The following is a 25,028-nucleotide window of genomic DNA, read 5'->3' on the forward strand; positions in this document are numbered from 1 at the left end:
CTCTTGCTATCACCATTGAGGCTCCTGTATGTTAAGCAGCCTTTTGACTACTTCAAAGCATGTTTGAAGTCTTTGCTGTGCCTATCCCATGCACAAAAAAGCAAACGTGCCTTAACAGTACGAGTAGCTGGTATTTTTGTTCATCTGTTTTACTTGTAAATGAAAACAATTTGTTCCTGGTATGGATCATTTCTGGACTTTTTCTTTTTTTTTTTTTTTTTTTAAGCTATGATAGTGAGGGCCGTCTCACAAACGTTACATTCCCAACTGGAGTTGTCACTAACCTTCACGGGGAAATGGAAAGGGCCATTACAGTGGACATTGAGTCATCCAGCAGAGAGGAAGATGTCAGCATCACTTCCAACTTATCATCAATTGATTCTTTCTATACAATGGTTCAAGGTACTGTAAACAAAAGGGATTTTTGGAAAGGAGAAAGAAATGGATTGAAAGGGGAAAAGGTACAGAAATAGCACGAGGTGAGATTTTAGCTTGAAAATAGCATGTGGCATCCCAGCAGCAACATCCTTGAAAAAGTCAGTAGTCATAGCCTTGGCTGACATTGTTTTGTGTGAGGTGTCCCTGCCCATGGCAGGGGGGTTGGAACTAGATGATCTTAAGGTCCTTTCCAGCCTAACTATTCTATAATTCTATGATAGTATGCTTAGGATTAGGCAAAAAATGCCTACTGAAATAGCAGAAAATATGTTTTGTGCCAGTTCCAAGGACATATTCTGAGGGTGGGACTTTTTTTAAATGTTTAAGTGACTTTAAAGATAGATCCCAAAGGCATTTGTGCTCTCATGTGATACAGATATTCTTACCAATCTCACCCTGGGTATTTGTTACCATTGGGTCAGTTCTGTGAAGTCAAGCTGTTACATGAACATATTTCATAAAGCGTGCAGGATAAAGGCGGGCTCTGAACCCATGTGAGTAACCTGTGCATCTCTTTTTTGCCTTTCCAGATCAGTTAAGAAATAGCTACCAGATTGGTTATGATGGCTCACTGAGAATCCTGTACGCCAGCGGCCTGGACTCACACTATCAGACAGAGCCACATGTGTTGGCTGGCACTGCCAATCCAACAGTGGCAAAGAGAAACATGACCCTCCCAGGAGAAAACGGGCAGAACCTGGTGGAGTGGCGATTCCGGAAGGAACAAGCCCAGGGAAAAGTCAATGTGTTTGGCCGAAAGCTCCGGGTAAGCATGCAAGCATATAAGGTATCTATTGCATTCTCATTAAGTGAGAGGAAATTTAAACACATTCCTGTAGGTATTGCCATCCAACAACCACAGAATATTTACTGTAGACAAGCTTACTGTAGAGCAGGAAGCACTTGATTTTATTACTTGATTTATTGGCTGATTTTCCTTATTGATTGCTCTTTTCTGTTGACTTTAAACTGTTGGTTTTAGCCTAGAAAACCTTGGAATGAATCAGGATGAAAGAATAATTTTCTGCTTTGCCTCACTATTTTTGTTTCTGGTACTGAATTCACACATCTGACTTTGAATCTTGTTTTAAATTATTCTACCTTAAGTTAGCACAGCCCTAATACTTACTTATTGTAGAAAAGGTGTAACTGTGTGTGCATGTGTATGTCATATTCCTATAACATATCTCTATACCATTTTGTTGGCATTTCTTCTTCCTATGTAGTTAATAAAATACAAGTAGGAAGCAAACTATGATTTATGACTGCCATTTGGTAAAGACAACATAGATTAAGCATTTAAAATTGTGTTGCCAGGAAACCATTTCAAGACCATATCAGAGGTCTGGCTTACTCTTAGAACTGAACTCAGTTCTTTAAAATAAGGCCTAGGCAGTATATCAAATGAAGGTAATGTCAGACCACTCGACATCTAAGAGGTAACATGCCATTTTAAATCTTAAAATATTTTGTATCTATCTTCATTTGGGATGAGAAAGGAGGGAACGCTCTCACGCACCTTATATTCCTCTCAATCACTAGTTCTGCAAGAATGGATTTTTTAAGGAGGAAGAATGACTGTTCACAGTAGCTGCTGGTTCATAGGCACGTCATAATACAGTAGGATAATACACCTGCCAATTCATTTGTGAAAGAAGCCCAAGAGAAAATAAAATAACCATACGAATGGCATTTGCTTTGGCAGTAAAACAAATCACCATGAGTCCAGTTCTCAAAAGTGAAGAAAAATTTTGGCATTCAAGTGCAGAGGAGGTAAAATAAATGTCACAGGCAACTTGGAAGACTTAACAGGAAAACAGGCACAGCAGAGAGAAGGATAGATTTAATAAGACGGAGGGGGAAGTGAGAGATTTTAGATTAGGATAAAATAGTAGTAATTAAAAGTATATATACAAAAGAGAAGTAGGGCATGTGAAGAATACGAGCTAATAAGAGAAAAATGCCTCCAAGGAGAAGTAAAGAAAGAAACTTGTCAGCAAAGTAAAAAAAAAAAAAAAGAAGCTGTTTTGAGATTGATTTACATGGGAAGATATTACAGAAATGTCACTTGGGGGTGGGAAGGGATGTAGGAAAAAAAGAAAACAACAGAAAGAAGAACATGAACAACTTAGGGAGCTTATCATTTGCATCTACAGATATGTCAATAACATTTTGCTGCAAAGAAGACAAATGTAGACAAAAAAAGGGGCAAAATGTATTGCCAGTAAATGTACTCATATCTATGACCCTTTCACTGCGTTTTATATTTATGTAGTATCTAAAAATCACCAAGTACACTCTCAGGTACTATCTTGGTTTTCTATCTTGTATTAGTTCTACCCACTATTAGTAGTCTTTATGAAGAAATTAATTAGGAATTATGTCACCCTCCCTTAACTCAACAATCATATCAATCTTACTTTTGTTCAGACTTGTATCGTAATTGTTCAATACACTAGTTTTGTCCCTGAACCTGTATATTTGGTGTGTAGGCTGGCCTTTGGCAGAAGTCCTGACAGTCGTCTGTGTGAAAGAGCCTTTTGTATTGAGACCAGACAGACCTTCATTCACAAGGGTCTCAAATAAAGGAACTGGTATAAGCTCTTTCTCAAGGGATGCATCCAGAGTAGGCAGGTAAGATAGAAAAGGGAGCTCACAGGAAGAGTTTGCTCTGCCTCCTCCTGAGACCTGACATGCTCCAAAGCTCTGCTGAGGTCCCCAGTTTTCACATTACCTCTTGAATCAATCTGTAAGGCACAGCAATAGATACCTGCTTTTAATAGGGGATCACAGTCAGATTTCATGCTTCTCACCGGAAAGAAAAACAGGAATTAAAACAAAGCAGGATAGATGGACACCTAAATTACTGAAATGCATCAATAAGGACAGTCTGTAGGGACTGTCAAGAGACTCAGTTTTGTGTTGCTAATTGAAAATTTCCTGAATTACTATCTTTATGCTAATGAAACCCAGAGGTTTCAAATATATTTGGAGCATGGCTGTCTTAGACATAATAAAACGTTCAAGTTTTGCTGTAAAAGCATTTTGGTAGCAGAGCCATTGTTAAGAAATGCTTCAGTAGAAGGCAGTACTTTAGCTGACATATGTTATTCCAGCCCCATACTGTCCAATGAAAGAAGCTATATCACCAAATCTTGTTGTTACTATAATTGCCATCTGCATTACAAGATTATGTGAGCGCAGCCAAAATTCCACCAAAAGATCACATGTCTGAATGCAAGAGCTCTGTCAGCAGAGTTTGGCTGGAGAAAGAGGAATTTCCTTTCTTTCCCCTGTATCCTGCCCTTACACAGACCAGACAGATGGAAAGTGAGAAGGCAAGGGAGATGTTATTATCCCATTTAGCAGATACAGCAGTGAGACAGCCAGATTAAGTACTTTGCTGCAATTTACACCGGAAAGATGTGCTTAGCCAAGAAATTAACCACAATTGCTTGGACATCTGCCTTAACCATAAAACCACCCTTTTCTCTTTGCCAATTCAGAAATCAGAAGTGCCCATTCTCACTTCAGTGTCTAAGCATGAGAAGTAGACAAGAAAATTAATAAATATCATAATTAAGTGTGAAATAAGGAAGGGAAGATGGAGAGAAAGGGAGGAGAAAAAATCAGGGAAGCAAAACAGGCAAGGAGACAGAGAGATGAGTGCAGGCATGTGTGGGAGAGGCTGAGAAATAAAAGCCAGAGATAAGCAAGATTTAAGAGTGAATTTAGGCAAATGGGCAAATATTAGATGTTGGAAGAATTAAACAAAAACTACCTAAAAATGAAGAAGTCCAAGAAAATGACAATAAGGAAGTGAATGGGAGTGCTTCATAGTTGAGTTTAACCTACATCTAGAATCAGTCTTGTCACATTAATTTTTCAAAGTATATTTAACATTTGATGGCTCATTAAATAGGTAGAGTAGCTATTCTGCATCTGCTAGACTTTGTGTTCCTTACTTAGATGATTTACATGAAAACTTGACTTTTGTTCCTGAATTGATAGTGGAGACTTTTGTCGTGCCAGTGATTTCATAGTAAAAAAGAGAAAGGTAATGTAGATAGATATAAGCAGTACTGAACAAATGTAAGGGTTTTTTTCCGTATTTGCCTACAACATATCACCAGCACTTTAATATGGTTTATGCCAATAATAAAGAATCTAATTTACATTGATCTTTTAGAAGCTTATCAGCCTTAGTGTATAAGTACCAACAACCATGATACATGGGTTTTTGAACATGCAGCCCTGACAAATGCAAAAATCCTCCAGCCGTTTCTTTGGTCAGGATATCTGTTGTCTTGTTCTTTTCTGGATGCTATTTAGGTGTCTTTCTTCATCTCTTTATAATGTATGCATCAAGTATTTGAAAAAGAATTTTTAAAAAATCCTAATACAGATACCTGTATGTGTATTTGTCCTATATGTTAGCAAAATACAGTGATGAAAAATCTTAAGTACTAGTGTTTCACTCCCAGATGGAGTAACTTTTAAAAGACACAGCAGATACAGAGGTGGTTTACAGATGAACAAAGAAATCCTTTAGTGTGAGAATGCTGAAAACCAATTCAATGCAGGTGGGGGAAACAGTGAAGTGCAAAGATACCAATGTGGGAAAAGTAAACCAGACTTTTCCTTTCATAAATACAAAAATGAGAGCTGATTCAATGAAACTGAAAGCGTATTTAGAACACTAAAAGGATGTAGGGATTTCAGTGTAAAAGCATTACATAGAAACCACTACCCATCACTGTCATTTACATATATAAATAATAGTTTTCAACATAAATGTATCTAGGCTAAGGTTCAATTTCAAATCAAAATAGTTATAAATTTCAGAGCAGTTATAACTGCTTTTCAGTGGTTCAGTAGTCTTCCAGTCATTTATGACTTTAAGTGGTCAGTTAACTAGGCAGAATACATAATCCTCTACTAAGGATTTCAGCCACCTAAATACATTGCAGCAGTGGATGATATACTGAATTAAACTAACATTTGATCCAGAAGGGGAAAGTCTGTGTTCTAAAAACTATTTAATCTTAATTTGAAGATTTAACATGCATTTGAAGATCTTAATTTTGTATTTACTGTTTTGAAAAATACTTGCTGTGAAACATTAGGATTTCATCTTTCTTAGAGTGAATGTTATGAACTGGACAAATGGTTGCTGGGAATGTTTTGACAATAATTTGCTATATGTACTTCAGACTGCCTACAAAAGAAGTATTTTGTTCACTGAAATGGCCCCATTTATTACAGAAGTTTTTGGTGCACATCTTTCAGTGTTTCCTTAACAGTTGAGTAAATATCAAGAAAGAACACATTGCAACAGATTCAGACTCTTCATATAATGAGACCTTCTGAAGTAGATGGCAATATAGTGCCTTACAGTTATACCAAGCAGTTGCTAAAATAATTTAAGCACACAGCAAATCAATCACTGTAAATTGTATTTAAAGAATAGCTAGCTTTGTGGGAATAATAGGTGGCTAGGGTTTGAACAGCATGATTTATTGTGTCATTTTGTTTACTTTAAAAAGGTTAATGGCAGAAACCTCCTTTCAGTTGACTTTGATCGAACCACAAAAACAGAAAAGATCTACGATGACCACCGTAAATTTCTGCTGAGGATTGCCTACGACACGTCAGGGCACCCCACTCTGTGGCTACCAAGCAGCAAGCTGATGGCTGTCAATGTTACCTATTCATCCACAGGTCAAATAGGCAGCATACAGCGAGGGACGACTAGTGAGAAAATAGAGTATGATGGACAGGGAAGGATAGTGTCTAGAGTGTTTGCTGATGGGAAAACTTGGAGTTACACATATCTGGAAAAGGTAAAGAACATGCAGATTTTAAAAAATGCTTCTGATGTGCTGAAACTGCAGCATCTGACTGCTGTATACAAAGCAAAAATAGGTAGTAGAAGCACATTTCAATTACTCTAAGTATCAACATGTGATTCCTAGGGGAATGTTTCACAAAATAGATACGTAAACACACTGTAGCTAATTGCTAGGAATTGATGTGGTTTTAAATTATTCAGGCCACCAACTAACAAGAAGCATCTGTATTTACCTTTTATCTTAACACTTAAAATAAGGTACAGAGACTAGATCTCTGCAATGCAGTCAGTTGAAAATAATTTGTTTGTAAATTCTTCACTGTTGTTTTTTTCCCTACCAAGAAACGCTTTTCTGTCTAAATAGTTACAGCTGTCAATTTGTACTTGCTATATGTTGTAGTATCAAAATAAACAAGAGGCAGAAGATTAGAAGTCTTCATTATATATCCCTGAATGATATCTCTCCCTCTAGAAATATTTGTGAAAATCCCCCTCGTGAGATCTCTCGCCTGAAAGAAAGAATCCATTTCTTTCTGGGGTTAAATATATTTCTATTGAAGCCATTGCTCAGCAAATACTATTTACTAGTCACTGCAGACATAATTTAATCAAGACCTAGGATACATAATAGTCACACATCAGAAAAATGTCAGAATAATTCCAAGTAGCTTCTTTTGATATGAATAATTAAACAATTGTTTTGCCTATGTCTTAAAAGCTTACAGAACAAGAACACAGTATTCAAGGATCTCTGGCTATTCAAATTCTTCAAAATGATCTCTAATTGTAGGGAAGAATTTGTATCTCCCATATGTTGTTCTCCTCGTGAGTTAATGGCTCTAAGACAGTTTTACTTCTTCCCATATTAAACATGACTTATCTGAATCCATTGACAATCTGCTGTTTAGCTGTGAGTGCTTGATAAAAGAGTGATACAGTCATAACAAGTAGCAAATTATGAATGTGGAACTACTAATTACAGAACCCCTTACAATTAAGCATCCAAGTAAATTAGGCAGGGAGATGTTAACAACATGTAAGGTCAAGGATAACTCAATTAAAGAGGAGATAATTTTCTTAAGTGGGAATGCCACATTTTTGTGAAGAAATAGTATCTGTGTATGTGTGGGTGGGTGCTCCACCATTTGTCACATGGTAAAAATCTGTTCTTCATTTTCAGTCAATGGTTCTTCTGCTTCATAGCCAACGGCAGTATATCTTCGAATATGATTTGTTGGACCGGCTTTCTGCTGTCACCATGCCCAGTGTTGCTCGTCATACCATGCAGACTATCCGCTCCATTGGCTATTACCGGAATATATACAACCCTCCAGAAAGTAATGCTTCTGTTATAATGGACTACAATGAAGAAGGGCAGCTCCTTCAAACTGCTTTCCTGGGGACAAGCCGAAGAGTATTATTCAAGTACAGACGGCAGACCAAGCTCTCAGAAATTTTATATGATAGTACAAGAGTTAGTTTTACTTATGATGAGACAGCAGGAGTCCTGAAAACAGTAAACCTCCAAAGCGATGGTTTTATCTGCACTATTAGATACAGGCAAATTGGTCCATTGATTGACAGACAGATTTTCCGCTTTAGTGAAGACGGAATGGTAAATGCCCGATTTGACTACAGCTATGACAATAGCTTCAGAGTGACTAGCATGCAGGGTGTCATCAATGAAACCCCATTGCCTATTGATCTCTACCAGTTTGATGATATCTCTGGCAAAGTTGAACAATTTGGAAAATTCGGAGTTATATATTATGATATTAACCAGATAATTTCGACAGCTGTAATGACCTACACAAAACACTTTGATGCACATGGCCGCATCAAGGAAATTCAGTATGAAATATTTCGGTCATTAATGTACTGGATTACAATTCAGTATGATAACATGGGACGAGTGACAAAAAGAGAAATTAAGATCGGGCCATTTGCCAACACCACAAAATATGCTTATGAATATGACGTAGATGGTCAGCTGCAGACAGTTTATCTGAACGAAAAAATAATGTGGCGATACAACTATGACCTGAATGGCAACCTCCACTTGCTCAACCCCAGTAGCAGTGCTCGTTTGACACCACTTCGCTATGACCTGAGAGACAGAATAACTCGACTAGGTGATGTTCAGTACCGATTAGATGAAGATGGATTTCTTCGTCAGAGGGGTACTGAAATCTTTGAATACAGTTCAAAGGGCCTTCTTACTCGAGTTTACAGCAAAGGCAGTGGATGGACAGTAATTTACCGTTATGATGGACTTGGACGACGAGTTTCCAGTAAAACTAGCCTTGGACAGCATCTCCAGTTTTTTTACGCAGACCTTACTTACCCAACCAGGATAACTCATGTTTATAACCATTCAAGTTCTGAAATCACATCTCTCTATTATGATCTGCAAGGACACCTTTTTGCCATGGAAATTAGCAGTGGAGATGAGTTTTACATTGCATCAGACAACACGGGGACACCATTGGCTGTTTTCAGTAGCAATGGCCTCATGCTTAAACAAATTCAATACACTGCCTATGGAGAGATCTATTTCGACTCTAACCTTGACTTCCAGCTGGTAATCGGATTCCATGGAGGCTTATACGACCCGCTAACCAAGCTAGTCCACTTCGGAGAAAGAGATTATGACATACTGGCAGGCCGGTGGACAACACCTGATATTGAAATCTGGAAGAGAATTGGGAAGGATCCAGCTCCTTTTAATTTGTACATGTTTAGAAATAACAACCCAGCCAGCAAAATACATGATGTGAAGGATTATATCACAGGTAAAAGAAGGTTACTTAATTGCAGCTTAGGGGCGCTGGACCTATAGACATCCAGTTTAGATTGGAATTCACAATTTCGGTACCTAAGTATGTCCTATTTAGAAAAGTTCTTTATGATGAAACATTAAGCACTTCACTTAACAATGAGAACAATTAAAGCAGACACCCTTATCAGGAACTGTGAAATAACAAATGGGTGATCTTGAAAATATCTCATCTAGCTTTGGACATTGATTTAGGTACCTGCATAACGGATTAAGATCCATAGGCAATCATTAGCTTTCAGGTAACTAAACCTAAACCTTTTGCCCTGCGTAGTCCTTACGATGCTTTAATATTAGATTCTTGAACCACAAAGATAAACGAGAGCATCTCAGTATACAGAGAGGTTGGGTTTTCCAAAGTACATTTTGGAGTACCAATGGAATACATCTCTTCCTCTCACACTTACTGAACTGTAACACAGGGTGCCTCAGCTAGAGATCTCAGGGCATTAGGAAAGAGGAGACCTAGGTTGCCTTCCAATACTGCTATGCATTACCCAGTGCTCTTAGAATGAAAAAAAAAAATAAAATAAGACTCCTTGAGCAAGTACAGGAGTAAGAACCACTCAAGACTCTTCATGAGAATCTCCTTACATGAGGATTAGACTCAGGTTTCTTCACAGCTGTGGGCTACTGAGCAGTAAAAGGTGCATATTCATGGACCAGAAAGAACAGACAAGAGGGAGTGAGACTGTGAGAGGTCTTTCTGTGACCAGTTTAACTCACCAAGGCAGAATATTCTCACTGGCAGTTGGTTAATATCTACCAGGGTAGGTTTTTGCAAGGCTACTAATGTGAATTGGCTGAGAAAGAGAAGTCCAATAAGCTTCAGCAGGGCCAGCACAAAGTAATGAGTACATAGCCAGAAGCAGGGAAGGAGGCACAGCATATAAGAAAAAAGAATGTGAATTTCTCTGTGAAATGTGAATGTTAGCAACAAAAAGCTGCTAACATGCCATTTCTTGTATAACTGAGTTCTTAGGGAACCTGTATGCTTTTTGTGGGTCTAAAGTTCCATTATTCTACATATTAAAAAAAAAATGACTGCATGTCAGCAAAATTTTCTGAAAAATGCCTAACTTGCATTTGAATTTTTGTATTTGAACAGATATGAATAATCCTAAATATTTTATATAGGCAGTGCCAGACTACAAGAGGGGCTCAGCACCACTTACTTATGAGGCTACCACTCAGAAAAGCATCCTGGGAATCAAATGGGTTTGCATTAATTTAACAAACAGTAGCTATTAACAGGGTTGCTAATGGGCTGCCTGGGAGCAAGATAATAACAGACCGTTGGCTCTGTCCTCTTTCAGCACCGTGTGCTTAGGGGATGCAGTTACAATCAGATTCTTTGTGGCATTGAAAATTATGCACTTATTGCAAAAATTGCCCTCAAAATACAGTTTTAGTTCTTTTCTTAACATCTTTGATGTATGGATGCATAGACACATTGCTCGTATAAGGTTGTCATTACAATTAGTAATTTGGCTGGCTTGTAGTTTTAGATGCCGAGCCTCATAAGACATATAATTTATCTGGAAAGGTTAACATGATTTTAATGTAGATATTTTTTATTCTTGTAATATTTGAAAAAATGTAGTTCCTTGTTCCCCTTATTTGGGGTTTTCTTTAGTGGAAACTATTAGACTTGATAAGGAGCACTCTGACAACTTCTGCTAAGCTCTGTATTTAGACAGGGTAGAAGGACAGAAACAAGGCAGAGCACCTATTCTTGCCCAGCAGTTGTTAACTAATTAATTGTTGGCATCCCTAATCTATTTATTCTTAACAGAATATAAAAGGTATAAATAATGTTATCTAATGCTAATTTAGTATCCTGTCTGCTTACTGATGCAGCTATAATACATTTCATTAGCTTATTAATCTTGAAGAGGGGGAGATTTCTCTTGAACCAACACAAAATACCTACCAAATTATTTAAAAGGTAATTTACCATTTTGGTGTTATTTCAGGGGTAGTTTGAAGACATTACAGTAACACATACATAAGAAAAGGACAGGATGTGCTCTGCAGTACTGTTTTGCTTTGTTTTAAACTATTGATGATGAAGGTGGAACATAAAGCGTGTTCAGCCTGACCATGAAATCTCAATTAGTTTAGGCTACCTGGGAAGGAAATCTCACCTTAATTGTGCTCCTGTAGTTGTTCTGAAAGTCACTGAGGCCTTCAAAATCACTGAAGCCTGCAATATCTTTCAAACAAGCATAGTGCAACTCTTACATAGAACAGAAGTTTTCTTCCGTTTTTTTTTATCGGCTTGCTATTCTAGCTGTAGCACAAATCTGAATCCATACATATCAAAATGACAATTGTTGAATAACTTTCATGTTATAGAAGGAAATCAACTATGCCAAAAGCTATTCCATGTAAAAATAGCATAATTGCAAAATACAGAACAATGATAATATTTTTCTCTCTTCTTTAATAATTCTCTTTCAGATGTTAACAGCTGGCTGGTGACATTTGGTTTCCATCTGCACAATGCCATTCCTGGTTTCCCCGTTCCAAAATTTGATTTAACTGAACCTTCCTATGAACTTGTGAAGAGCCAGCAATGGGAAGACATACCAGTAAGAAACAAAACTAAACATACAAACGGAACGAGACAGAATGTGCCCTTCTATTCAGATCTTAACTAGGCATGGATGATCCTGACAGTGTTACTTGCTAAGTTAAATCTGAACAGTGCTTTTCAAAAACCTCTAATTTTTATTTACTTTTTGTAAGAATTAGAGATAGTGTTTTTTTCTTACAATTTGCTAAGTTAGGTACCATTTTAAATAAGCTTTTGTTTTCTTTCAGCAATAATAAAATGCATAAAGAAAATCAATGGAAAGAAGTTTAAGGCCCTTCAAAGTTTCGTAGCAGAAACTACAGAGATTTGATTTGTACTAGCACACTGCCTGAAGGCAGAAACTGAACACTGTAGTAAAAAATAGACTGGGAAATAAACAGAACAGGTGATATAAATTATACATACAGGCACCACTACAATTTTACTTGTCTTTAATATTAACCATGTTTTATATGTAAAGATAAAATATTGAAAATGAAATTACCGGAGGTAAAACCCATTACATTACATAAAACCAAAACTCCTGGTGCTTATGAAGTTCTTTGGGAGGAAAAAAAAGAACTTCAGTCCTGAAAACTTGCTACAGTTCTAAATGATGTAAGAAATAAATGTGGAAAATCTAAATCTGACATTTAAGAAAATTAGATTTACAAATCAAACTTACTCAAAGATCAAAGATATATGCCCTCAAAACTCCTACAGATCTCAGTTAAGAAGAAGGTGTTAAGAGGCAGTAAAATGGGTAATCCCCTAAAGTGACATGATACATATATATGTGTGTGTGTGTGTTTTAATAGCCAGGGTTGAGTAACTGGGTTTGAGTAACAGACTTGAGTAACAGCAAAATACCTTAGAGCATAGCATGTGATTAGTGTCTCCCATGAGTGGTAGAAGCAATGAAGGAGGAGCATTGCAAGCACTCCAGGCAAAGTCATTTTATCAGGAGACAAGAGACCTGTCATCAGGCATGGCTGTGAAGAACAATCAGAGGTTGGTTATTTAGATCTCAAAAGCTAAAGAATGCAGTTATCCACTAACACCAGCAAGAAAGAGGTGCACCAGGAAGAGAACCAGTCTGGTCAAAGAGATAGAGCAGACAGCTAGTTTTCAAAAATCTTCAGGAAGGAGTTCAACAACATGAGGAGAGACAGGGACTTGTGACGTGACAGAAAAAGAGAGAAGTGGGAGCAAAACAGAAAGATTCAAAATTCCCAGGTAGGAAGAAGCCATGACTATGATATTCACTGTTGAAGAAGCAAGTGCAAGCAGGAGCCAGAAGTAAACACACAAACCACTTAGTATTTTGAGACATTCTGGAGTGAGCGAGTGTTACGGAGCTCTGAGAGTTTGCTCCAGAACTCTGAGGATACATGTTAAAAATAAGCAAACTTTGTCATTATGAAGTTGCTATAGCATCTCACTGCTCTCACTGATGAGCATGCTGTCTAGAATGTATTTTGTGCTCAGTAGCTTTCATGTAGGATTTCCAACAGCTGAAATACATACTTGTTAGTAATGCAGACAGGAATCGGTCAGATTCAGGAAGAGCTTGAGAGTCCAAGTCAATTCATAATTCCATCAGGAACTGTCCCCTCCAGAAAGCTGCCCTCATGGCAGAGCAAAGAAGCCTCTGCAAACCTTTTGGCAGGCTCTGATTAGCAGCAAGACCAAATTAAGGTTGTAGGAGTCTGTTAATGACTCCTGCTTGGACTCCCACCCAGAAATTTGGGGAAACTAAACAGCCTTTTGTCTCATTTGCCAGCAGTGAATCAAATGGGTTAAACAGTATTTTGCTGAAGGGAGAAGAGGGTCAATTGGAAGATAAACTGTATCATCTACAGAAACTAAGTACTCCTTTTCAAAAGTGCAGCCAAAGCTATTTAAATCTTTCTGTTTCCTGCTGAGACAACTGCTAGGGCAGCTGTCTGCTCCCCACCTCCATCAATACTAGCTCATTCACAGCTTGTAGCTGTTAAGACCCAGGGTTAGACAGATAAGATGTGCCTATTCTGCACAGTTGTAAGGCCTCATCCCAACCACAGTTGACCCCATAATGTGAGCTGCCCTGCGATCTAGCCATGCTAGCTGACCATTCCTGCTAGCTGCTCCTGCTCTTCTAGCTGTTCTGGCTAACCACAGCAGTTAAGATGGCAGGTCCCATTCCCCAGCTATCCTCTCTCTTTACCAAGACTACATCTGGCACACAGGGCTACATACAGCTCTCAACAGTCAAAATAAACTTCTTTAACAGATTCTCCTATCCTAGCTTTTCCATCTTGTGCTTTTGCACCTCACAATTGCACCTCTTATTTCCTACCCTTTATAACAAACCTTTTCAACAGGAACAACCCAGATACAGTAAAACATGAAATACCAAGCAAGCATATCTTAGACTTGCTCCTTGTCTTTGCTAGTTGTCAACAAAGCATTCTGCTGTATTCAGAACTGCACCCATCTGAAGTTCTTGGGGGAGAAAAGCCGCTCATCTCTTTCAGGCAGCATACTGATACTTGGAGTAAAATGTAAGTTCACATAACTGAATTGGCCACGGCCCTTTCACAAATCCCCTTTTATCAGTTTCTGCATTTGAAGAAAGGGCATCAGTCCCCAGTATTCTACCTCACTGCTCTGTACCATTTGCTTCCTTCTCTTTCTTTTACTGTAGAGATTATTATTACAGTTTGATTCCCCTCCTTCCTGTTGTAGCTTAAGGGGTTATGAGAGCCTCCCTGCAGTTTGGTCTCAGACTGCAGCTACCCAAGAGACTCCTATCTCCTGACACAGCATAAAGAAAGGCTTGTTAGTATGCTGAAGTGCAACTTTGTGACCTGCAAAAATCTCCTCAATTTGGATGGACTCATGGCAGACAGGCATCATAGTCAAACAAGCTCAGAGGATGAGATGACACTGTATTGTAGTAAGATATCATACCCATGGTAAGTATTAGTATTGCAGGGGTCTGTCTTATGCAGCCCAGGAAGTAGCCTCTGAAGTTAAATCTTAATTTGTGCATGTTCTCGGGGAGACAAAGAGAAAAAGCACTGAGCATTATCAAACAAAATAGTCATGTAACTCAGCAGAACAAGCAGTATGTAGATCTAATTAATTCCCTGGCACTGTCAGTTGTGGCATATCCTGTTGTCGTCCACAGGCAGCACACCAAGAAAGCTTGGCTGGCATCTAGAGGGCTACAGATGGCTTGTAAAACTTCTGTCTGTTCTTGTTTACAGCCAATTTCTGGAGTGCAACAACAAGTGGCGAGACAAGCAAAGGCCTTCCTTTCCCTGGGAAAGATGGCAGAAGTGCAGGTCAGCAGACGGAAATTCAGTGGAGAGAAGTCATGGCTGTGGTTTGCTACAGTGAAGTCTCTGATTGGGAAAGGGGTGATGCTTGCTGTCAATCAAGGCAAAGTGCAGACAAACGTGCTCAACATTGCAAATGAGGACTGCATAAAAGTGGCAGCTGTTTTGAACAACGCCTACTACCTAGAAAACTTGCATTTCACCGTTGAGGGAAAGGACACACACTATTTTATCAAGACCACCTCCCCTGAGAGTGACCTTGGGACACTGAGGCTGACAAGTGGGCGGAAGGCCCTGGAGAATGGCATCAACGTCACTGTTTCCCAGTCCACCACTGTGGTAAATGGCAGGACTCGTAGGTTTGCTGATGTTGAGATGCAATATGGTGCTCTAGCACTTCACGTCCGCTATGGCATGACACTTGATGAGGAAAAGGCCCGAATACTGGAGCAAGCCAGGCAAAGAGCTCTTTCCAGTGCCTGGGCCAGAGAACAACAGAGAGTAAGAGATGGAGAGGAAGGCGCCAGGTTGTGGACAGAAGGAGAAAAGAGGCAGCTGCTTAGTGCTGGAAAGGTACAAGGATACGATGGGTACTATGTACTCTCTGTGGAGCAATATCCAGAATTAGCAGACAGCGCTAACAATATACAGTTCCTCAGACAAAGTGAGATAGGAAAGAGGTAACACACTGGCTTAGCTCAGGCTGCCAAAGAGACTGTGTACCAGTGTCTTCTAAAAAGGAGACCAAACTGTTTTGCTGCATTACTACTTGAGCCTAAGCTTACATCTTTGCTCAGATTTTTTCTGTAGCACAATCCGAACAGACTCTGTAACGAAAAGAGCGCCTTCCAGAAGAATGATACTGCTAATGACAAAACTTTTTTGTTTTTCTCAATGACCTTAAAGGTGATCTGCTTTAAAGAATATGTTTACATATGCATATCGCTGCACTCAAGTTGGACTGAAAAGTATTAAAGAAGAAAAAAGAAACGAAAAAGGCCTACAGATTTTGCAACAGGCTGTCTGTTCCTTTGAGGCACTGTATTTACTTAAGATACAGACCCATACAGTGTTTCTAAATATTACTGAATTGTTGACCTTTGCTTACCAGAAGTAGTCTCTCTTTCTCTTTTTCTCTCTCTTTCTCACTGCATAGGATGTGGTATATATCTGTTAATTTTAAAACGTGGGGCAAAAATTACTGTTTATAGACAGCCCAATTGCTTTAAACTGTGCTGCTTTCTAAAAGGACATTGGCACAAGTGACTTATGCTACCATGGGAATTTAATAACGGATTTTACAGTGCTAACATGGTTTGCCTTGGGGGGAAAATGGCAAGTAGAATCCTTGTTGCAGATAAGCAAAGGAAACCCTGATTTTTTTGTAAATTATGTGAGACAAGTTGTTTATGGATTTTTATATGAATTACAATTTACTGTACATCAAATATTAGTCTCAGAGGAGTTAATTTATGTAAAGTGTTTAAAAAAGTTTATACTTAAAAATAAAATGATAAAAACATGTGCTGTATGTGATTTTTTTTAAAGAAAAAGGAATTGCACCTTTTATGTTATAGCTGTACAGTATAAAGGATTATATTGTAGAGATATAACAGTGATGACTAATGTCCAAAAGTGTTAATATTTTTGTATTAGGTTTAAAGCTGTGCATCTATCACTCTGCTGATGGGATGGGACACTCCAAAGTGGCTGGCTGAATCAGACCACAGCTCCCTCTTCTCCCATACCTCTCCTGTCACCCAGGCCAGTGTCACTTCATCAGTCATTGTTAGAAGGCACAGTAACCAAATAAGTCTCATTTATTATGATGGAAGACTTTAATAGGTTGGGTTTTACTTGTCTGTTTCCAGCCCTAATGTAATAAAAGGACATTTATTCATACCAGGTGGGGTTTCCGTTGTTTTTTTAGAAGCTTTGTTTCACAACGGAGAGAATAGTGTCTCAGGTGCTTGGCAAATTGTATGTAGAAGAAGAAGAAGAAATTATGTAGTTTCATCCAGTTATGTCAACTTTGTCTTCTGTATAATACAGCTCTTTTAGATGTTAATAACTCCAGATAGAAGAAGTGTACCTCTGACCTGATGCTACAGAATTGCTGTTTAGACAGGCAGGCTGTTCAGTAGGTTCATCTCCTGGCCTTCAGATGGCAGATCAGATCCCATTACTGTGAACACTGACCCTTGGATGGAGAGGAAGGTCCAGTTCTAGTGCCTAGTCTGCATCTCCACACCACTGCATAGATTTGGCATGCTCTGCTCCAAGGCCCAGTAAATTTGCTGCAGGACAGAACTGAAGTGTGCAGCTGGTTCCTTATAGGAAGCCTGTGGTGGCATCTATGGCATCTGTTCTAGATCTTGGCTGAAAACATTCTTAGAGCTTTACTCTCATGAGCACTAAATTCAGCCACAAAAATAAATATTTTTAAGATGAGACAAAATTGGGTTTTTTGATGTTCATTGAAATATACACAGTATTTCTATCCATGTATTATAATGACAAACCATAGTAAGTGACCGTGTCTTAACTATGAATGGTTCAAGTGGATGTAATAAAAATAGTTTTCTAACTGCTTTGTATTCTGAGAGTCTATGGTATTACATACTCTAAATTGCACATTAGGATTGTTTGATAAACAGATTTGAATTTCTCCCAGCCAAGTTGCTACCGAATCTACAGTATCAATGCTGTTACTGTATGTGTGTATTTGGTAGAACATACAGAAGTAATTACACATATAATGAATGCTAATCATCTATTAGAATGAAAGCACAGATTAGTTGTTAGTATTTTTACCCTGGAAGTCTTGAGGGCCCTAAATTTAGAGAGGATGATATGTCAGACCCCAGAGGCGTGTCATTGATCTACGTATTCTTTTTAAAGATGTAAAATGCTAGGTGTTTGCAGTTCTGTTGGGTGGCTCTTCCACAGCACTGTATTTAGCATGCTGTAAGTGCTCTCTGTTGAAATAGGCTCATATTCTAAATTATGTCAAATGTTTCTGTTCTGTTTGAATATGAAAAGCTTGTATAACATGTCAACAATGAAATATACTACTTGATGCATACCAGTTCCTTCTCCTTTGTTCTGGCACCAATAAACAACAAATTATAGTATCTGCTGGTGATCATTTTAGATAAAGTCAAATCAAGCCAATTAGTGGCCTTGTTAGTTGGTATAATGAGCCTATTTCTTGCTAAAAAAGACTTGCGATCTGGACATGCTCCTGCAGGAAATAGTGACCTTGGGGAATATATAAACAAAAGATCTTTTTAAAGAAAAAAAACAGGCATAATTAAAAGAACCATATTACAAAACAAAAAAAAAAGGAGATTCTAAGTATTTTAGGCAATGCCAGTGAAAATGCTATCCTGATATTTTGAGATGTATATTTCGTCTGATTTGTATTGTTCTTTAATTTGCCTTCTTAACTTTATAGTGTCCTGAATTTTCCACAAATTGATAACTATAGATTGCATCTAGGCTTTCCAATAAAAGCCAACCCAATGTGTGTGTGTGTGTGTGTTTATATTTGTTTTTTAAATCTGTATGTCGGATATTGCACCTGTGCTACTGCTTTTCTCATATGGGAAGAAGCAAACTGATCCGGTTGCGCTAGTATTGATTCATTTGCTTCACAGTTGGCAGTATGTTTTTTGACTCTGTCCAATGGCCTCATCTGCTAACTCAGCAAAGTGAATTACTCCATGGGATCTCTCAGGTGGCCTACTTTACAGAAAACATTACATATACCTCACAAAGCCAAATCTTTTATAGTTAAGGAAAAGCCAAAAACAAAACAAAACAAACAAAAAAAAAAACACAGAACTGTTTTCTCTCATGTTCTCCTGAGTGAAAATATGACAAAAAGTATTTCATTATAAGTAAGTAGGTTGGCATTGATAGTTACATATATGCATAGAAGAGATCCTTCAATCTGCATTTAGACCCACTTTGAAGAAACTGCTGACTTCAGCACTGCTATATGTCAAGAGACTTCTTTGATTTTAGTTGGAACAGGCAGACTTCACCACGCTTACTTTGTAGTGACAACCTCAAGTTGGTAACATGTAGATCCAGTATGAATCAGGTCACTCTGTTTAGCCAACTGTGGCCTAATTTTGTTATTTAAAAAAATAAATAAATAAACCACACACACAAACCCCACAATAACAGACCAGGAGTGGGGGAAATGCCAGTTACCTCTACTACCTTTCAGGAGCACTTTTAAAGTGACGGCTGAAAGATGGTAGAAGAAAAGCGCTGCATAAAATAACAGTTAAAAATGTCTATAAGATTCGCAGAGAATCTGAGATGACAAAATGTTTGAGTTCTATTTTCAGACAAAAAAAAGGGGGGGGGGGCAGAAAAAAGGAAAAACAAATCTTCTAGAAGCATTAATACCTTGGTTTACTACTAACTCCAGAATGGCAAGCTACAGCTATACATATGGCCAGCTTGAGACCTTTGAAGAAAAAGAAGAAGAGACTAGTGTGTAATTCATTGGGGATGGGAAACCCAAAGCAAAGACACTTACTAGAAATGGCTTCTAAGCAGCTTATTAGAAGCTGCTTATTTGACACTTACTAGAAGCTGCCAGGGTTAAAAATAAGCCAAAGCAGAGCATCACACAGCATAAACTGAACAGCACAGGCACAGTGAAATCATACCCCTAACTGCAAGCCGCATCCGAACCAACCAGACTGATCAGCTTCTCATCTACAGCCAATTAGTGCTAAGAACTAAATATGCAATGCTTATACAATTAAATTGATCTTTGACTGCACACACAAGTTGCTGGGACTCAGTTATTAAAAAAAAAAAAAAAAAACCAAAATGAAAACCAGTTAATTGATGGGTAGGTGCCAATTTTTTCCCCTCTGAGAGAAAAGGAACACATGGTCTGTAGTTGTCATGTTGACGGACAGCGCTTAAGACTAATTTTTTTCTCTTAGGTTTTTAGCTTGGTGGCAGAGAGACATATGAGGCAAATTTGTGTGAGTGCCTAAGCCAGAACTATAAAAAAGGCAAAACATTAATAATAGATAAGGTCCTGCTCCTCCTCCTCAGCCCATTTTTTGGCAGGAGTAGCATAAATACAGGTGCCAGCACTTAATTAAGTGCACCACCAAAATCTGTTCATACATCCTAGACACCTGAGTGTTTGTTGCAGATCACTAAAAATATCTTGGGCCTTTCAGGGTGAAAAGATGATGGAAAAGGGTGGGTTTTTTTCCCCTATGCCCCTCCTAATCACAAGATATAATATTGGCTAGTGCAGTTGGCATTGTGAGGGGTAACAGGAACAAGAACATGCAGTCTGGTGCAAGAGCACAGTCTGCCCTGCTTTAGTAACCGATAGGCTGGGGACAGCAGGGGAGGGAGAGGGAAAGTGAGATGGCCTCTCTTTAGGTGGGCTGAAATGCAACAGTGAGAGTGAAGTCACGCAGTACTACACTAATACTGGCATGAGGATTATCTTAACTGCGCTATTCTTTGTATACATGCTTTATAAAAAAAAAAAAATAATAGGAAAAACCCCACTCTGTCCTGATTTCTAGCACCACAGATGCATGCAGTTCTGAGCTGTGCAAGGATGACATAAAACACAGCCCTAAATAAAGGTAAATATGCTAAATATTGGTCCCTGCTTCTAGACAAAGCAAACTAAACAGCAACACCATCTCCCCCTTTAAATACATGAGAGTGTCATGTGCAATTTGAAGGTGAAGAACAAGCATAATAACATGACAGTTTATTAGAGTGCCATGTTTTCACAGAACCTACTTTATTGCATTCAGTAGTTCTGCAGGTAAACTCTCTTGCTGTTAATTACTGTAACTTCCTAGGTAAATTGTGTAAACCTTTTAATTTACCAAGTTAAAATTTTGTCATTGAGGAATATAAATTTCTAGAGATGTGTGCATTTTTTTTTCCTACTATAAACTAAGTCAAAGCTCACAGTTAACATAATTATGCAGCTTAGAGCTAATGGTTCCCACAAAGCTGTCTCAATAAAACCTTCTGGGATTCAGGAGGAAAAGGAGGAAATTCAGAAACTAAGAACAAGGCTGGAAGGCGACAACATGTTTCAACTGGCTGTAGTTACTCAATCACACTTAAGCTGTCTGAGACAGCAGAGCGAGCGCCATGCATTACAGAAGCACGTGGGAAATTTTTATCCCAATGCAATAAAGTATTTCCACATTCCAAGCCCAGGAGTCATTTTAAAACTTACAGGAAATTTAAATCACTTAAAAATTACAGGTATGGCTATCTAATGAACCAATTAACCTTACATGAATTAAAAGCAAAAAAACCCACACACAACAGTATGGGGAAAGGTATCAGTTAAGAAGTCAAATCTCAGCATACCTGCAGGCACGTGATGCTCTATAGCAAGTGCATCCAGTGTTTGCTGACCAAAAAAATGGGGAAAAAATGGGCTGGGGAGATCATAGCACCAGGACCAGGTGCTAGTCACAATTTTCACAATGCTGGGGAAGCACATATAAAAAAAAAATAGTGATGGCAACATCTGCAGATGACAAAAATTAATGGAGTTGCAAATAATGGCTAGGACAGAGCAGTCATACAGAACAATATGGATCACTCGCTGAAGTGAGCCCATTCAAACAAAATGCATTTTAATACAGGCAACTCCAGAAGTAAAATATCTCAGAATAAGAAATGCAAATCTTGCTATGAAAGGTATGTAGCCGCCTACAAGAAAGCAGTGACTGGAAAGAATGAGGAGCACATAATAGATAAATAACTCATTGTGAGATTCCAGTACAATAATGGCAGCAATGAAGAGCTCAGAGGGGTGGAAAAGCTTAATAAGATTACTGGCCTTGTTAAACAAAGGAAATAGGAAGGCAATGTTATCTCTGCATATGGCACCACCAGCCTGCAGTCCTGGTGCATGCATTGTGAAGATGCTGTTTAAACCGGAGAGAGAGAGCACAAGGAGACATCACACATAAATCTGAGGCTTGGCAAAAAACCACACATCTTGCAGGGAGAGATTTCAACAGCTCATGCACACACCCCAAAAAATGATGCAAAAGAGTGCCATGACAATAGACTCTTAAGTGCCTTCATAGAAAAAAAAAAATCCCACATTGTAATAAAATGTTTCTAATCGGAGGAGGAGGGAAGAGGCAGTGGGTGGGAATGCAATTGTGATAAAATTCACATTAGGAATTGGGCACAAAAGAAAAACTCAAAAAAAACCCAAACAAAACCCACAAAACAAAAACCACACAGGAGGTGAGCTCTGTTTCATGAACAAACTATAGAAGTAGCTTTCAGCAGCTTTTGGCAAAATAGGTGGCTATTGGAATTACACGTAACGGACGCTAGCGATGGGAGTTTAAACCAGATGATGGCACAGTCCATTTAGCCACTAGGCCAGGGGATTTAGGTTCGTCTTCTCCTTATCCCCTCCCTGCTCCTTTTCCAACCCTGAAATTAACTTGATACAGACCAAAGCCAACACAGATTATTCTCAAAGTCCTGAGTTTTTAAACACACAGTGCAAGGCTGAGGCATTTTAAAAACATCCTTGTTTCCACAGCAGAGATATGCTGTTCTATTACTTTTCATAGGAGCTGATTATTAAACTTAACTAAAAAAAGCCTCCTCACTATTAAAATGGTATCAGAAGCATACTATGAGCCAATATGCCTGCATGTTTACGTCTCCAAGGCACCCAGAGGCAAGTGTTTAGGTTGGGGAAAAAAAAAAAGCGCCCAAACCGACACAACCTTGTCAGCACCAGCAGTGACTGCGCTTTGCCCTGGGCGTGCACTGCCCTCAATTACCGACTCTCCCCGCCCAGGCGTTTCAAGCTCTGTCGGCTCCGGTGAAGGTGGGACAGTATCTAGTCATTACTCGGTACAAACGGGGAGCCGCCGCCGCCAGCGTTTCCGAGGCGGGCTCGCTGTGCTGGCACCCGGAGCGAGGGGACCGCCAAGCTCCCGCCCCTGCCTTACCCAAGGAGAGGAAACTGCTCCCTCACGGGTCCTGCCCCACCTCACAAGGAAGCTCAGGATTAAGCGAAGAGATTAAAGGCGCTCCCACCCGCGAGCCTGCCGCTACCTGCGCACGCACGGCAGCCCGACACGGCGTCCCAGCTCTCGTAGCGGCTTGACCCCTCGCCACCAGGGAGCAGGGCTGGCTGCAGCGAGGCCGCAGACACCCCTCAGACGCAGCAGCCCAGCCTCGGGCAGGGGGCTGGGGCTGCTCACCTTGCCCCTTCGACACCTGCCGTCCCTCCCTCCCTCCCTCCGGCCCGGGACTGTCGCTGCCACCGCCGGGACACGTCGCCCTCCACCCGGTTCGCTCAGAGCCGTGGCTCGCGTGCCCCCTGGCGAGCAGGGGAGGGACGGCAGCAACCGGCTCCTGGCAACAGCCCCGGCGTGTGGGGGTCTTGGCCGCCATTTTATTGGCTCCCGGGATGCAGGCTGTTAGTGTTACCCCACAGTGCAGCTCAGGAGGCCGGGTTCTAGCAGTAAGTATATAAATACTGCCTCAAGAGGCCGTGTCCCCTAGAGCAGCGCCTCATGTCGGCCCGCAGCGTGGTGCCTGGCTGACCCAAGTGGAGCAGGCAACTTGGCACATCTTGCTGGGCCCTGTGCCGCCTCCTGCTCCCTTTCCTGTTACCCCGTAAGGCGCCATACCCGCAGCCTTGCGGAGGAGGTGGCAGGTGCTGCAGAGCAGGACTCCTCAGCCCCACATCCCATAGCCCAGCAGCGGTGCCCTGTGCGCTCCCCAGCCCCTGCTGCCTGGCACAGCTACAACAGCAAGTCCTGCTCTGCCATCCTAAAGCAGGTCCCTTTCGCTGCCAATTCAGCCTAACTCATTGCACCCACAGAAGAATAGCTGCCTGAAACCACCTTGTTCCTTTTTAAATGGAATCAGAGGGTGCCAGCTTGGCTGCTGCTATATGCATTTAGTAAAATACATGGGGCTCTTTTGTTTTTAACTGTACAAAAGGTATTTACAGATGGCTTTCATCTGCAGCCAGTGAAATGCAACAGCGTGGAGACCAACTGCTTCAAACAAAGGGCAGCCTGTTTGTCATCTTAGCTGGAGGGGATGTGCTGTGGCTGGCGGCAGCCCCACAGTAGCTGGTGGCTGGCTGCGGCCATGGCACTGCCGCAGCCTTATACCAACGCTGGGCAGATAGCTCAGCCAGCCACTGCAGGGCAACAGCTGCCTGGGATGGGAGGGCAGAAGGGAAGGGCATGGTCTGGTATTGTGCAGCAGAGTGTGTGTGCGTGCCTTGAAAGTTAGTTTGTAGTTTTTGTTCCTCAATAAATCAAGGCAGATGCCCCTGTAAATCCTGCTCCTCAGGTAGAAGGCAGAAGATCAGGAACTGCATGCTGTAGAGAGCAGGGCCATTTTTCTTTTCAGTGCCAAGAGCACATTGGTGACACTCAGTGCTGTGCTGGGTCAGGCCTTCACCCTCTGCTAAGTTAATGCCAACAACTCCTTCATCTGATGAGCAAATAGTAACAGTGGAACCCCTCCTTGCACTTTTCCACCTTTCTTTCCTCCTGTTGCAATAGCAATAGCCTCTGAAGGAGGTGCACTAATTAGTTGCCATAACACTTCTTGGGTGGCTGGAAGAATATACTGCCTCTGACCTCATGCTTTGCCATGTACCTTAACAGCTTATTACTGCTATTGCATGGCAGCGATGGTTCATTTTATAGTTGCTTTGAAAGAGCCATTCCTCTAGTGCTGAAAAATAATCTGAGATGGATGCAGAGTGTCTCCAGAAGACTGCTGTTAAACTGTCTATAACCAAGTGTCCAAACCCTGCACAAAGCTGTTTCATTTGCTTAACATCGACTCACTAGCAATTAATATGCCTGACATAACAGCGCACTACAAGGCCCATAAAATCTGTAGCAGTAGGGGAGTGAAATGATTATAACTTTTTTTTTTCTTTTTTCAATAATACCAGACTACAGT

General features: G+C 40.0%; 1 protein-coding gene across 25 annotated transcripts in view; it reads left to right on the plus strand.

Moving 5' to 3' along the window:
• Positions 1-18,555, plus strand: part of TENM3 (teneurin transmembrane protein 3) — a 413,751-nt gene extending 395,196 nt beyond the window's left edge. For all 25 annotated transcript variants that reach the window (XM_062625044.1, XM_062625130.1, XM_062625214.1 and 22 more), the window contains 6 exons: positions 227-402; positions 969-1,204; positions 5,985-6,281; positions 7,470-9,081; positions 11,589-11,719; positions 14,955-18,555. In XM_062625044.1, coding sequence (XP_062481028.1) covers positions 227-402; positions 969-1,204; positions 5,985-6,281; positions 7,470-9,081; positions 11,589-11,719; positions 14,955-15,710 — 3,208 coding nt within the window. In that variant the 3' untranslated portion in view covers positions 15,711-18,555. The remainder of the gene's footprint in view (positions 1-226; positions 403-968; positions 1,205-5,984; positions 6,282-7,469; positions 9,082-11,588; positions 11,720-14,954) is intronic.
• Positions 18,556-25,028: the final 6,473 nt, after the last annotated feature.

The sequence above is a fragment of the Pezoporus occidentalis genome, unplaced genomic scaffold (genome assembly GCF_034315485.1).
Source record: "Pezoporus occidentalis ecotype Australia unplaced genomic scaffold, CSIRO_AGI_Poc_V1 ctg1, whole genome shotgun sequence".
NCBI lineage: Eukaryota > Metazoa > Chordata > Aves > Psittaciformes > Psittacidae > Pezoporus > Pezoporus occidentalis.